Source organism: Rosa rugosa, chromosome 7 (genome assembly GCF_958449725.1).
Source record: "Rosa rugosa chromosome 7, drRosRugo1.1, whole genome shotgun sequence".
Classification (NCBI taxonomy): domain Eukaryota; kingdom Viridiplantae; phylum Streptophyta; class Magnoliopsida; order Rosales; family Rosaceae; genus Rosa; species Rosa rugosa.
In genome coordinates this window covers 16,963,911-16,975,354 of record NC_084826.1, presented here as the reverse complement: position 1 = coordinate 16,975,354, position 11,444 = coordinate 16,963,911, and the positions used below count along the sequence as shown (strand labels likewise).

At 37.4% G+C, this 11,444-nt stretch overlaps 1 protein-coding gene and 1 long non-coding RNA gene across 3 annotated transcripts; one reads left to right on the top strand and one right to left on the bottom strand.

Annotated features, from left to right (window-relative positions):
- The first annotated feature begins 1,995 nt into the window (after positions 1-1,995).
- Positions 1,996-4,885, top strand: LOC133722596 (uncharacterized). 2 transcript variants are annotated; one of them, XR_009852861.1, is made up of 3 exons: positions 1,996-2,395; positions 2,525-2,723; positions 3,315-4,885. It is a non-coding gene; the product is annotated as an uncharacterized LOC133722596 (long non-coding RNA). The 2 variants fall into 2 exon arrangements; XR_009852862.1 differs by having other exon boundaries at positions 2,525-3,379; positions 3,874-4,885.
- A 3,057-nt stretch (positions 4,886-7,942) lies between these two features.
- LOC133722648 ((-)-alpha-pinene synthase-like) lies at positions 7,943-10,389 on the bottom strand. Its single transcript, XM_062149518.1, has 6 exons — positions 10,179-10,389; positions 9,798-10,062; positions 9,085-9,688; positions 8,832-8,970; positions 8,476-8,724; positions 7,943-8,370 (listed from the first exon to the last, which is right to left on the bottom strand). The coding sequence occupies exons 1-6, from the start codon at positions 10,308-10,310 to the stop codon at positions 8,077-8,079; spliced, it is 1,683 nt and encodes a 560-aa protein (XP_062005502.1). The 5' UTR covers positions 10,311-10,389; the 3' UTR covers positions 7,943-8,076.
- Positions 10,390-11,444: the final 1,055 nt, after the last annotated feature.

The window sequence follows — 11,444 nt, the reverse complement described above, 5'->3', positions numbered from 1 at the left end:
TCTTCTCTTAATAATAGTATATATATATATATATAACTAACATCCTAGAATATTAATCTTTATGCCTCTCTCGATTTGCCTTTAAACGTTTAAGCCACGTTTGGTTCGCGGAATGTAAGCATCAGGAAAAATAATTTGTTCCTTTCTTGCATTTGAGATACAAAAGGAAAGGAAATGTTTTCCTGAAGGAAGGGAAATTTTCGAGAAATTTTTGAGTGCTTCCGTCAAACCATGCTGGCATTTGACCTGGTTTGACAAATCAATCAGACATTGACACGTGGTTTTCAATTTATTGAATAAAAATGTAAACTCTTTCTCCTTATTTGGGAAAAGACCATTTCGGGTCCTCCTTGAATGGTCTTTTATTCATTATCTTTTCATCTTCATCCTCCAACCTCATCATTATCCATAATTTGCAAACTGTCTTCTGCAACTATAACCAATGTTGGGAGAGTGAACCTCCCTCAATATTAATTGGGTCCTTCAAGTCTGAATTGTATTTGGAATTTAATTGGAACAGTTGCGATCCTTCAAAAACTTACTGGATTAAGGAGTTTTTGGATATGAGAGGTCAATCTATGTTCTAATTGATTTTTCTAGCCAGAAGCTTTGGTCATCAGTGCCGAGGATTTCACCGAGGCTATATCCACCGGTTTGATCGATCTTGCTTTATAATAATTAATCATCAAGTATTTGAATTCAAATCATTACAATTAAAATTTCTGATCTTAAGAGTATAATCCAATGGCTTTTTAAGGATAGGGCAGGTGTAGCAAGAGGATCTTGATGATAGTGTTGATGGGATATAGAGTTCGAGAAAATTTTTCATTAGCAGGATCTGGAATTCTGGACGATCATGAAGAACAAAGCAGAGAGTAAAAGCCTTGAATGGTCTTTTGAACAAATGACTGAGTTAATTAGGTTTTAGTGGAAACCGCGTGTCAAATTTTCATTGGTGCGTCAAACCACTTGGCAATCCAAGGTGGTTTGACGGGAGCACCTAAAAATTTCTCTTTCTCCCTTCCAAACACCAAATGAATCACTTTCCTCAATTCTTTCCTTGTATTTATTACTCAACATTATTTTACTACACTAATTACAAACTTTTTAACAACTTTCCTAATGTTACCAAACATCGGAATGGAAAGTTCTTGAGAAATTTCATTTTCCTTCTCATAGGAAAGATAAAATAATTACTTTCCTTTCCGTGAACCAAACGAGGCCTTACTTTTCAGACCGAGGTCCGCAGGTGGTTGATATGCTCTTGGGTGTCTCAACAAAGCTTCTTGGACGACACCCTCATAAAAATTCAAAAACATACAAAAAGAAAAAAAGAAAGAAAAAAAACTCGGATTAGACAAGGTCGATCATCAATGGGATTCAAAACCACAATTACAAGGGCACAACAAAGGTTGCATTACCACTACTCTAACACACTTTGTGCGTGTGTGTGTGTGTTTGTTTTACATAAATGATACTGATACTTAGATGTTCCGAGGTCTATTAGAATTCACTGATTTAAGACGACCGTCCCATGTGGCACCCCTCAGGATCAGCTTTCATTGCTTGAAACCCAAGAAATCCCTAAAATAGTAACCCCTACTGTGAGCCCCGGAAAAATGTGTTGAACTTATTGATGATCGTACGAGAAATTATTTCGCGATCTCGACAATTGCCAAAGTGCTCGAGAATATTTTCAGAAATTTTCATAATGTGAAATCCTCAAATTTCAGAGTTGGGTAATAAAGTACACGTCACGGTGAGTTCGTGGAAATTTTCGTGGAATGTTTCGGATACCCGAGCTATTTATAACGATTTTCCGAAGTGGTGGAATTTTAGAAAATAAATTAAAGAAATAAGATTTTTTGCGGTGCAATCCTAGCCGTTGATCTACCCACCGCTTAATCCTAGCCCTTGATTTCAATTGAGGTTGGGGTATTTATATTCCTTGATCAGATCAAGGATGGGGATTAGTTGTAGAAAACACGAGAGGAGAGAGAGAGAGAGCTGGGAGCTCTGACCCGGACGCCACCGACCCGAGAAGGAGACCCGGCCGCCGCGCCACCGTCCGGCCACCGATCGCTGACGGACGACCACCATCTGCTTCATCACCGCGTCGCCTACCTCCCTACACCCTCAGATCGCCCATGCACCGGACGAGGAGGGAGACTCGACAGTGAGAAGCAGCGACTGCGCCGGCGAGTTTCTGCAATTTCCGGCCACCGCTTGGGCCGCATTCGGTATGAAAGTCCATCCTCTTGTCATGCTCAACACTCTAGTGTAATTGGTTTTTGAAATCGATTAAGTTTTGATGATTTGGTTTCTGGGTTGGTTTTGAGCTCGACGCTGTCACCGACCCCGGCGACTTTTCCGGCGATCTTCTGGGCTGTTCGAGGTATGAAACTTCTTGTACTCGTCGCACACTACATGCTGGTATAATTGGTTTTCAAATTTGGTTGAGTTCTGATGGATTGGCATTTTTGGGTGATGTCGGATTTCACTGTGATTTCGGTTTCCGGTGAAGATTTTGGAGTCTTTCATTCGTCTTTGATGGAAACTCTGAACCTTGGGCTCGAAAGGGTGGTTGTTCGAGCTTAATCCGCAGCGTTGGGCCGAGTTGACCAACTCAGAATTGATTAAGCCGGTTCCGGCTTGCTGTGTTCGTCGTCAAGGAGCAGACCTGCAAGTTCAGGGTTCTGTTCTTGATCTCGTTTAATCACAAGGTCAGTTGGAAGTTGTTTGAGAATTCTGGGGATTCAGTTGTGTAGTTAGCTGCTGGAATTGATTTTCCCTTGTTTATATGCTTACTGCAAATTCGTGTTTTTGAGAATGGTGAATTGAATCGATGTGATTTCATTCTTGGTTGATAGTTACTGACAGTTGAGAAATGAGAACTATGTTGCGATTAAGTTGGTTTTTATAAGCCCGACTTTTTATCAATGTTCCTACGGCAATTTGTTGAGAAAAATTATTGGTGAATCTGTGTTCAAGTTTGGTATTACAGTTTAACTTGGAATCATGTGGGTGTCCATAGTAATTCCTTCGAATTACTATGTGACTAGATTGTTAATGGAATTTGAAAAGTTATAAGAATTTGGAAATGGTGGTAATAGTATGAGAATCGAATAATGTTTCAAGTTCAAATGATATCGGAAACTGGGGCTTAGTTATAATTGGTTGGTCAAACGTGGTCAAATTGGTCAACTCCTGGTCAAACCAGGAAAAGTTGGTTGGACGATTTATTAATCGTCGAGATTTCATATAATTGTTGAATGAGATATTAACTATCAAAATGTCGGAATCTAAGACTCCAGTTACCCGAGGAACGGAAGGTTTGTGAATTTCGGATAACGTAAAAGGTTAAAGCATCGGAATCCAGGTAGGGGACTCGGGACTCATCCGGTTAGTTGTTTTCCATTTTGAATTAAATGTTTTTGCATATTTGAGTTGCATGGTTTGGTTATTGATGGCTTGAGAGTGAGTGGAACATAGCGATTCCTTGGGCTTCGATCCCCTAAACCTCCGGAGGGGCCGTATGGAGGGAATTGTGTCTGACATCCTCTGAGATGTGGCACTATTTCTAGGTGATATGGAGTAAGTGGACACTCACTACGGTTACCTGGTGATGATTTTATTTGAGGTAAGGCCGTGTAGTTGGTCCATGGGACTGGCCATCAGGTATTATGCATTTCTTTGAGTTTCGTGCATTGGATTTTGAGTCCGAAAGATATTTAAAGTTTGTCGTTCTTTAAAGAAATGGTTTTAACTTTTTCATACTGGGATCCCAAATTATTATCTTATGTGTCGGTTTTCAAACCTAGTCAGGTGAAAGCCCTATTGAGTAGCGAGGACGAAAGCTCACCCCTACAACAGTGTGGTTGCAGGTACTGTGCACTGGAAATGGGATTGGAGCGGACGGAGCTGGGTGTGCATATTTCAATAGAAGTCAGGTTCTGGGTTCCAATCTTATTCCTGTTCCTTAAAATTGTATTTTCGGAACTTGCCACAATTTGTTTGTTTTATGCTAAGTCCTTTATTCCTCGGTTGTTTGCAACGTTAAGTCCTGGACGAACATTTGAATTAAAAGTTTTAAAGTTTTCACCTCAATATTATTTTAAACGTTTTCGCTGTGTGGTTTACGAAAAATTATTTAATAAAATGCCTTGCGGGTTTCTGGAATGTAAACCGAACCTTCGGTTTATGTTTCGGCGTCTCGCGACACTGTGACGTGTTCAAGCTGGTGAGGTGCAGTTTAGGGCATTACACCTACACTAGTCTTGCGATGGGCCATCCTACAAGCCAAGGCTCGCTTTGGCATCTTTGATGTATGAATAGGCATTCTCTCGACCTCTATTTAGTCCATTATTCCAAGCCTTGTGGGAGTTATTAAGCCAAGGATGTTCTTGATTATCTGTCTTAGCGTAGCACATGAGGCGCGCATGTTACTTGGTTATTAGCTTGTTGTCTTTTATACCTTCTGGAGTTCTGGTTTGTTGCAAATAGCTAATAATCAGCGGCATAAGTTCGGGCGAAGAAGTGTCTCTTCCAGTCTAGCTCCTTATGCAGAGAATTGTGCAGCAGGCGAGTCTGAATCATGGCTTTACCGAAGCAGACCACTATTCAAATCATGGCTTTCTTTTCCTTTATCGAAGTCTAAACGCAAGCCTCCTCACAGCTTCAAATGAAGTAAGAAACTAAGAATAAATTCATATCTTCATGAAATTGCCATTTAAGAGGTCTATTTACCTATGAAGATCGAATACCCATCTCTGAGGTTCCTATTTCAATTAGAACAGAGAAGAGGGCACCGCTTCAAAGGGGCTCCATTCCTTTGCTCTATACTTTGTGGTGCTAAGCTACACTTTAGAATGGTAGAATGCCTCAATTGTAGTTCGTCTCTCCCATAAGGATTTTTTTTTTTTTTTTTACAAGTGTAATAAGTCATGATCTCGCAGTAGTCTACATGTTGTTATTTAATAAATAATAAAAAAGTGCAACAAGATTTTGTGGTGTATGGATTGAAAGCTAAGCTAATAGACATGATTTGCTTGCTTCTTTTTTGGAAGGGAAAAATACAAGTCTAATGCTAATTCGAGTGTAATGGTAGTATTAATCCTGTATATGTAGGGATCTCTTTGAGTGGGATGGCAGAACTATATCAAAATTACAGTGCGCTTTCACGTTTTTTGAATGATACCTACGTCTTATATAATTTTGGACTAAAACAAGAAATCTTGTGTTATGTGACAGAACTACATAAAAATTACAGTGCCCTTTCATGTTTTTTAAAGAGAAAATTATGCAAACAATACCCGAACTAAGGCTCACTCTTAACTTCAGTACACGACTATGCAAAACTATCATTTTGGTACCTCAAGTTTGAAGCCCGACCCAAGAATAGTACACACCCTGAAGCCTGACCCAAGAATAGTACACACCGTCTATAACGGCGTTAAGTCTCAAGCCACGTGGCAAACCATGAAGGGTAATTGGGTCATTTCATTACCCATCTTTCTCCTTCAACTGTTCTCTCCGCAATTCCACCACTATCTCACGACACCCATTTTCTTCCCTCACAAAAACAGTGGCCAACAATCCTCTTCCTCACTCTTATTCTCTCTAGCTTCGAACACATCACCACCTCTTCATCCCTCACTCTTCTATAATTTGTTCTTTAATATTCCTCACTCAAATTTCATCATTTCCTCAAAGATTTGGGTTTAGGTAGAAGAGAAAAAATGGGAGAGGTTGAAAGATGGTAATGAGTGGTGGCGATGTTCTGTTTTCAAGGGAGAGAGATGAGTTAAATGGGGTGGCTGGTGTTCACCATTGGAAACCGATTCAACAGAATCAAGGACTATCAAAGTAGAACACATGACAAAGTGATATATAAGGGTAAGAACAGCTCAAGTTTAGAAAATTAGTAAAAATTCATTTTAAGAGCAATGGACTTAAAACTTTCCAGATCCAAAGTTGACATGTTAAGGTACAACATATTAAAATTTCAAGGAAATTGGAGTTCGGGAAGTATGAGAAAAGATGGATGAAAAACTGTGCAGTTTTCTTAAAATTCCAGCAGCATTCTATCAACTTGAGAAATTTGTCAAAAATTCATTTTGACTCCGATTGACATCAAAATAGTTGGTGAGGAATGCTTGACATGTCTATGTTTATGAATTAAAATCTCAACATAAACACAATCAAGATCCATATGGATTTGATAAGTAAAAGTCCAGAAGGTCAGGTTCTGATATGAATAAATTTTGAGTATGAATAAACCTTAACAAGGTTTTGATATCAGATTATGGAAGGACTGAGTCATATCTGGTGCAAATGTAAGTTTGAGTATCAGAAATCTTAATGAATATGAGATTCTACATGAAAATTGAACCACAAAAGGGAGGAAAAAGGAATGGATAATTTATGGGTCTCGGGTGTGTCGTGAGAGAAAAGAGAGAGGAATGAGGGTGGCGTGTCTCCTTCATTCTAACCATAGATGAAGATGATCATATCCACTACCTTGATCTCATCGTTTGGTGAGATGAGTTGGAGGTTGCAAATAGAGAATGAGAGAGAGAGAGAGAGAGAGAGATCAAGCTGCTATGTATAAGAAACAGAGAGAGAGAGAGAGAGAGAGGAAAAAAAATATTAAAAAAAAATGTCTGGGTTAAGATGGAGTGACCCAATTACCCCTTAAAATATGACACATGGCAAGACACTTAATGCCGTTTTGGACGGTGTGTACCATTCTTGAGTCAGGCTTCAAATTGGGGTACCAAAGTGATAATTTTGCATAATTGGGTACTGAAGTTAAGAATGAGCCTTAGTTCGGGTACTGTTTGTATAATTTTCTCTCTTTTTAAATGGTACCTACCTTTTGGTCTTATATAATTCTGGACTAAAGCAAAATATCGTGTGTGTGTGTGTGTGTCATTTGTCAACATTTTTAGACTAGAATGAGCTTTTGTGTGTGTGTGTGTCAATGTTTTTAAACTTTAATGAGCTTTTTATTGGAGAAAAGTGTGGTTTATATTATAGCAATTTAGAATCACACGTCTGAATAATGAAGAATTATCCTTTGGTTATAACTAATGTCGAAGTCTTTTGTACTAAAATGGAGAAATATCGACATTATTTGACCCGTGTCTGCACTTTTTTGGACTGAAAGCCTTATATCAATGTTTTCAATGTACATGTACACTGAAGTCACCGAGTGAGTTCCGGACAGGAGACAAGATATGGAAGATATGCAGCAGAATAATGCGAGTGTATACTGTGTTAAACCCCAATCGATGCTTCTTATCGACGTATATGTCACATGCATAATGATGCATTGAGTTTTTCATTTTTGGGATAAATTGCATAAATCTTATTGATGATTAAATAGGGAAAGGTACATCAATGCTTTTGTTTTGGTCAAACTGGAACCCTATCTAATACAGTAATACTACAATGGGTTGGTCTGTAGTTGCATCGGATGGTATACCATATATATTTTATATTGAAGAAAATGCAGATTGGTTTATTATATCAAAATTTTAATAAACACTCTTGAGTCAAAACTTCCGTAAAACCAAATAGCGAAATTTTAATTAAAATCAAATTTTCAAAATTGTGAAAATTTGGCCCTACTAACCATGAGGGGCAAGAAATGAAAAGAAGTCATTTAAAAAAAAAAAATGAAAAGAAGTAAAGCTTACAAGACTTGCGAAACAGGTGAAAACCAATATACACATGCATGATAATACACCAACAAACCTTGTACATCCCATCTTTTTCTTTCCCCTTAGCAACCTAATTGGTAAAATTTATAAAGCCCAATTTTGATTGAGAAAATAAACTTAAATGGTAATTAATATTTTTTTTGTTAGGTTGTTTGATCATTAAACAAATTAAAAAAAAAAAAATTTAAAAATGCGGCTATTAACAAACTTCTTTGTTCACCATAAGGCCATCAAAAGCCATGCAAAAGTACACCAACAAACTGCTTCCCATATTCCATATTTTAAAAGGGGCTAAAGCCAATCAACAACTGGATAGGGGTAGGACATCAATGTTTAATCACAAAGGTCATCCTCACAATGGTACCGGATCAATTAGCAGTGAGGCAACACCATCTTTCATCACTTTTCCCACTCGGGTGTACTCATCCTCCCCTTTGTAAAGGAGATCAACTACTCTAGTTAGGTTAAGAATCCGAGTAAGCACAGGCATTGGAACATCAGTTGGTCTAAGAAACTCTTCGTTTATATCCTTCCACGAATCTGCTACTTTTTTGTTGAAGACAACAACTGTTTCTTTCTCTGAGACCCCATGTTGCTTCATGTAGCAATCAATACTAGAAGAAATGTGTTCTCTCTCTTTCTCAAACTGCAAAACGTATATAGAATTAATTCAAATTATTAACAATTAGATTTTATATGAAATGTAATGCATGTGCAACTAATTGGTTGATTATTCGTATAATATAGCTACCTTGCTGGAAACGAGATCATCCATGAGCCTAAAAATGATATTCGAAGCTCGAAGGATTTTAGGGTCATTTGCCAACCACTCAAATGCCTCTTTGGTTACAATATCTCCCATGCCAACTAGAGATATAGTCGAAAGCAAAGTGTTTCCAACAGAGCGTACAGAGACCTGCATATACTCATCCATACTTGGGATGTAGTTTTCATGGAGCCACTGTGCCTCGGCAAAGTATAGTCGGGCTTGAGCTTTTATCTAAAAAATGAAATACAATGATAAGTAGTGATATACAGTCCGAGCATTATATAAAACATGCAATAACAACAACCCTATGTATGTACGTCAAAAGGCAAAATACATACCACTTCTTTTGCATAGTGTACTCGGTATGATGTTCCTTGCGTTACCATCGCCACCTCAATTTCATTGCAAAAATTGAACAGTGTACGATAAAATATCTTCATATAGTCTGGTAGTTCATCTATACAGTCGACATCCCACCTGAGAGTTTTAGAAACTATAATACTTTCTCAAAATAATCTCAAGCAACATATGTATGATCTGCAACTAATTTTTTTTTGTTGTCATTGTAATAGAAAGGTACTTGTTTTTTACCTTTGAATTGCTTCAGTAAATATTTTGAGTTCTTCGAATGTACCATATGCATCGTAAATATCATCCAAAACTGATATAATTGCAATCCCTTTTGTTAAAAAATGTCTTGCCGTCGAGTATTGGGGTTCGAAAAATACTCCCACTATCCAAAAGTACAACTCCACAATCCTATTTCTTGCGAACGGTAACTCCCTTTCAAAGTTTAGTTCTTTCCACCACCTAGTGATCTCACTGAGCTCTTTTTTGTGTAAAGACTGAACAAGATTGAAATCTAACTTTGCAAGTTTCAATAAAGCTACTGCTTCATGATGCAAAGTTTTATGATCATTTGGAAAGATTGACATGTAAGACCTCGCATATAATCTCTCTGGATGTTTTCGTAGAGGTCTCTCTAAGGCTTGAGTTATTTGGGCTGCTAATGCATGATTTACATCGTTTGCAGAAAACTCAAGGTGAGCTGTGGTGAAAAAGAGACCATCTTCTAGTATATCTTCACCATGCATCCTTAGATGCGTTGCTTCATAAAAGCTTAACATACCGGGCAGATCCGAAGTTAAGCCTTCTTTGAAGTTACCATTTGCATCTTTGAACTTGTTGAATATACCTGGTTGAATAGTATTGTAGTAAAAAAAATAAAAATAAAAAGAAGAAAAGTAAAACATAAGAAATTCCATAATAAGTGAAGAGTGATGACCCAGGTATTTCGATCTTACCAGAAGAAACATTATATCCATGTTCTCGTAATAACCGAAAACCAAGAGCAACATTGTACAAGTCACCATCACGGACAGATGTATGCTGCATATGCTCGAGTGCGTTTTCTATTTCCGTTTCAAAATGGTATGCCACGCCAAGACGCTGCATCGCATCGATCAACTTCATTTGATGTGAAAAGTCACTTGAAGTATTTCTGAAAACTTCCCTCCTCACTACTACTTTCAGTTGATCAACCTGCTCTTGCCGAAGGGCCTGAGTCATCTGCAACAAAAGATTGTACAATTAATGTATGAGTCACACCATGTAGTTAATGGCTTTGAGAGAAATAATTAGCAAAATACACTGTAAGAAACGATTGATTTGCATGAGTTACGTACAGTGTCCTGAGAATCATAGTTGATGAACTGATCTCCCCAAATGCATGGGTGATAATTCGCTGTGCGCCGAAGGATTTCAGGCTTAGCAGTTTGTGGTGCTTGGATTGAAAGAGAAGCTAATTGTATAGACATGATTTGCTTTCTATATATAACTAATTTAAGTGTTATGGTTGTGTTACTATATATAGATAGGCAAAGAGATGCGATACAGGCTCAAACTCAGTTATCTGGAGATTCTCGAATTAGATTTATTGTAACTTCCAAGTTCCATCTCTTCTGGATGGAGATGGATCTACAGGGCCCTTTTGACGTCTTATATATATGAATAGCATTATAATTCGGACGTATATGTCACATGTCTGATTGATCTAAAAACCCGAATTGGACGAGACGCGTCGTTGTCGCCAACAACAACTCAAAACAGAATATTTTCAACCTGATCAACCTAACAACTTATGGACTCGTAACCACATGCATCTGCAATTCTATCTTCCTCTTCTGTTAACATTATGAGTTAATATACATACGTTCCTTTCTTTAGTTTTTATTTGTACCATCATGTAATTATTATAGTTTCTTATAGATAGAGTTGGACTATTTATAGAATTCTCTTTTATTCTCTGAGCATAAGTAGACGTCAATCTATATGCAATGAACTGCATATGTTTACAGCCAAGAAAGCTTTGTTTCAAAATTGTTTATTATTAAGTACTAACCTAATAGTGATAAATACACACGCATATGTAATATGTATTAATGTGTAAACTACTAATAACATTTAATTGGCAAGAAGTATTATGAGCTCCACATTTTAGCTCAGGTGAAAGATATGAAGATGTAAAGTAAACCGTAGTAAAAGAAAGATAAACATTAGTAGACTATAAACTAGTAAAAAGGAAAGATAAATATCGGTAGACTATAAACTAGTTGATGGAAAAAAAATAGTTCTATAGATAACAACAACAAACAAAATTCAAGATCATGACTATAAATTGTTTGGAAATTTTGCACCCGCAGAATAGAAACTCTGGCCTCTGCCAATGATCACGGCGGCAGCTTCTGATTTTCTCTTTCCTAGTCTAATTCCTCTCAAAGCATATTTTTCCTTGAATTAGACAAAAAATAAATGATAGGAAAGCTCTTGGAGATCTCTTATAAATAACCAAAGCAGCTAACCCAGTAAATTAATATGCCTCTGCATTTAAGCCAATTCGACTCCCTTTTACTTGGTGTTATTATCAATTTTTTTTTAAGTAGTTCTGTACA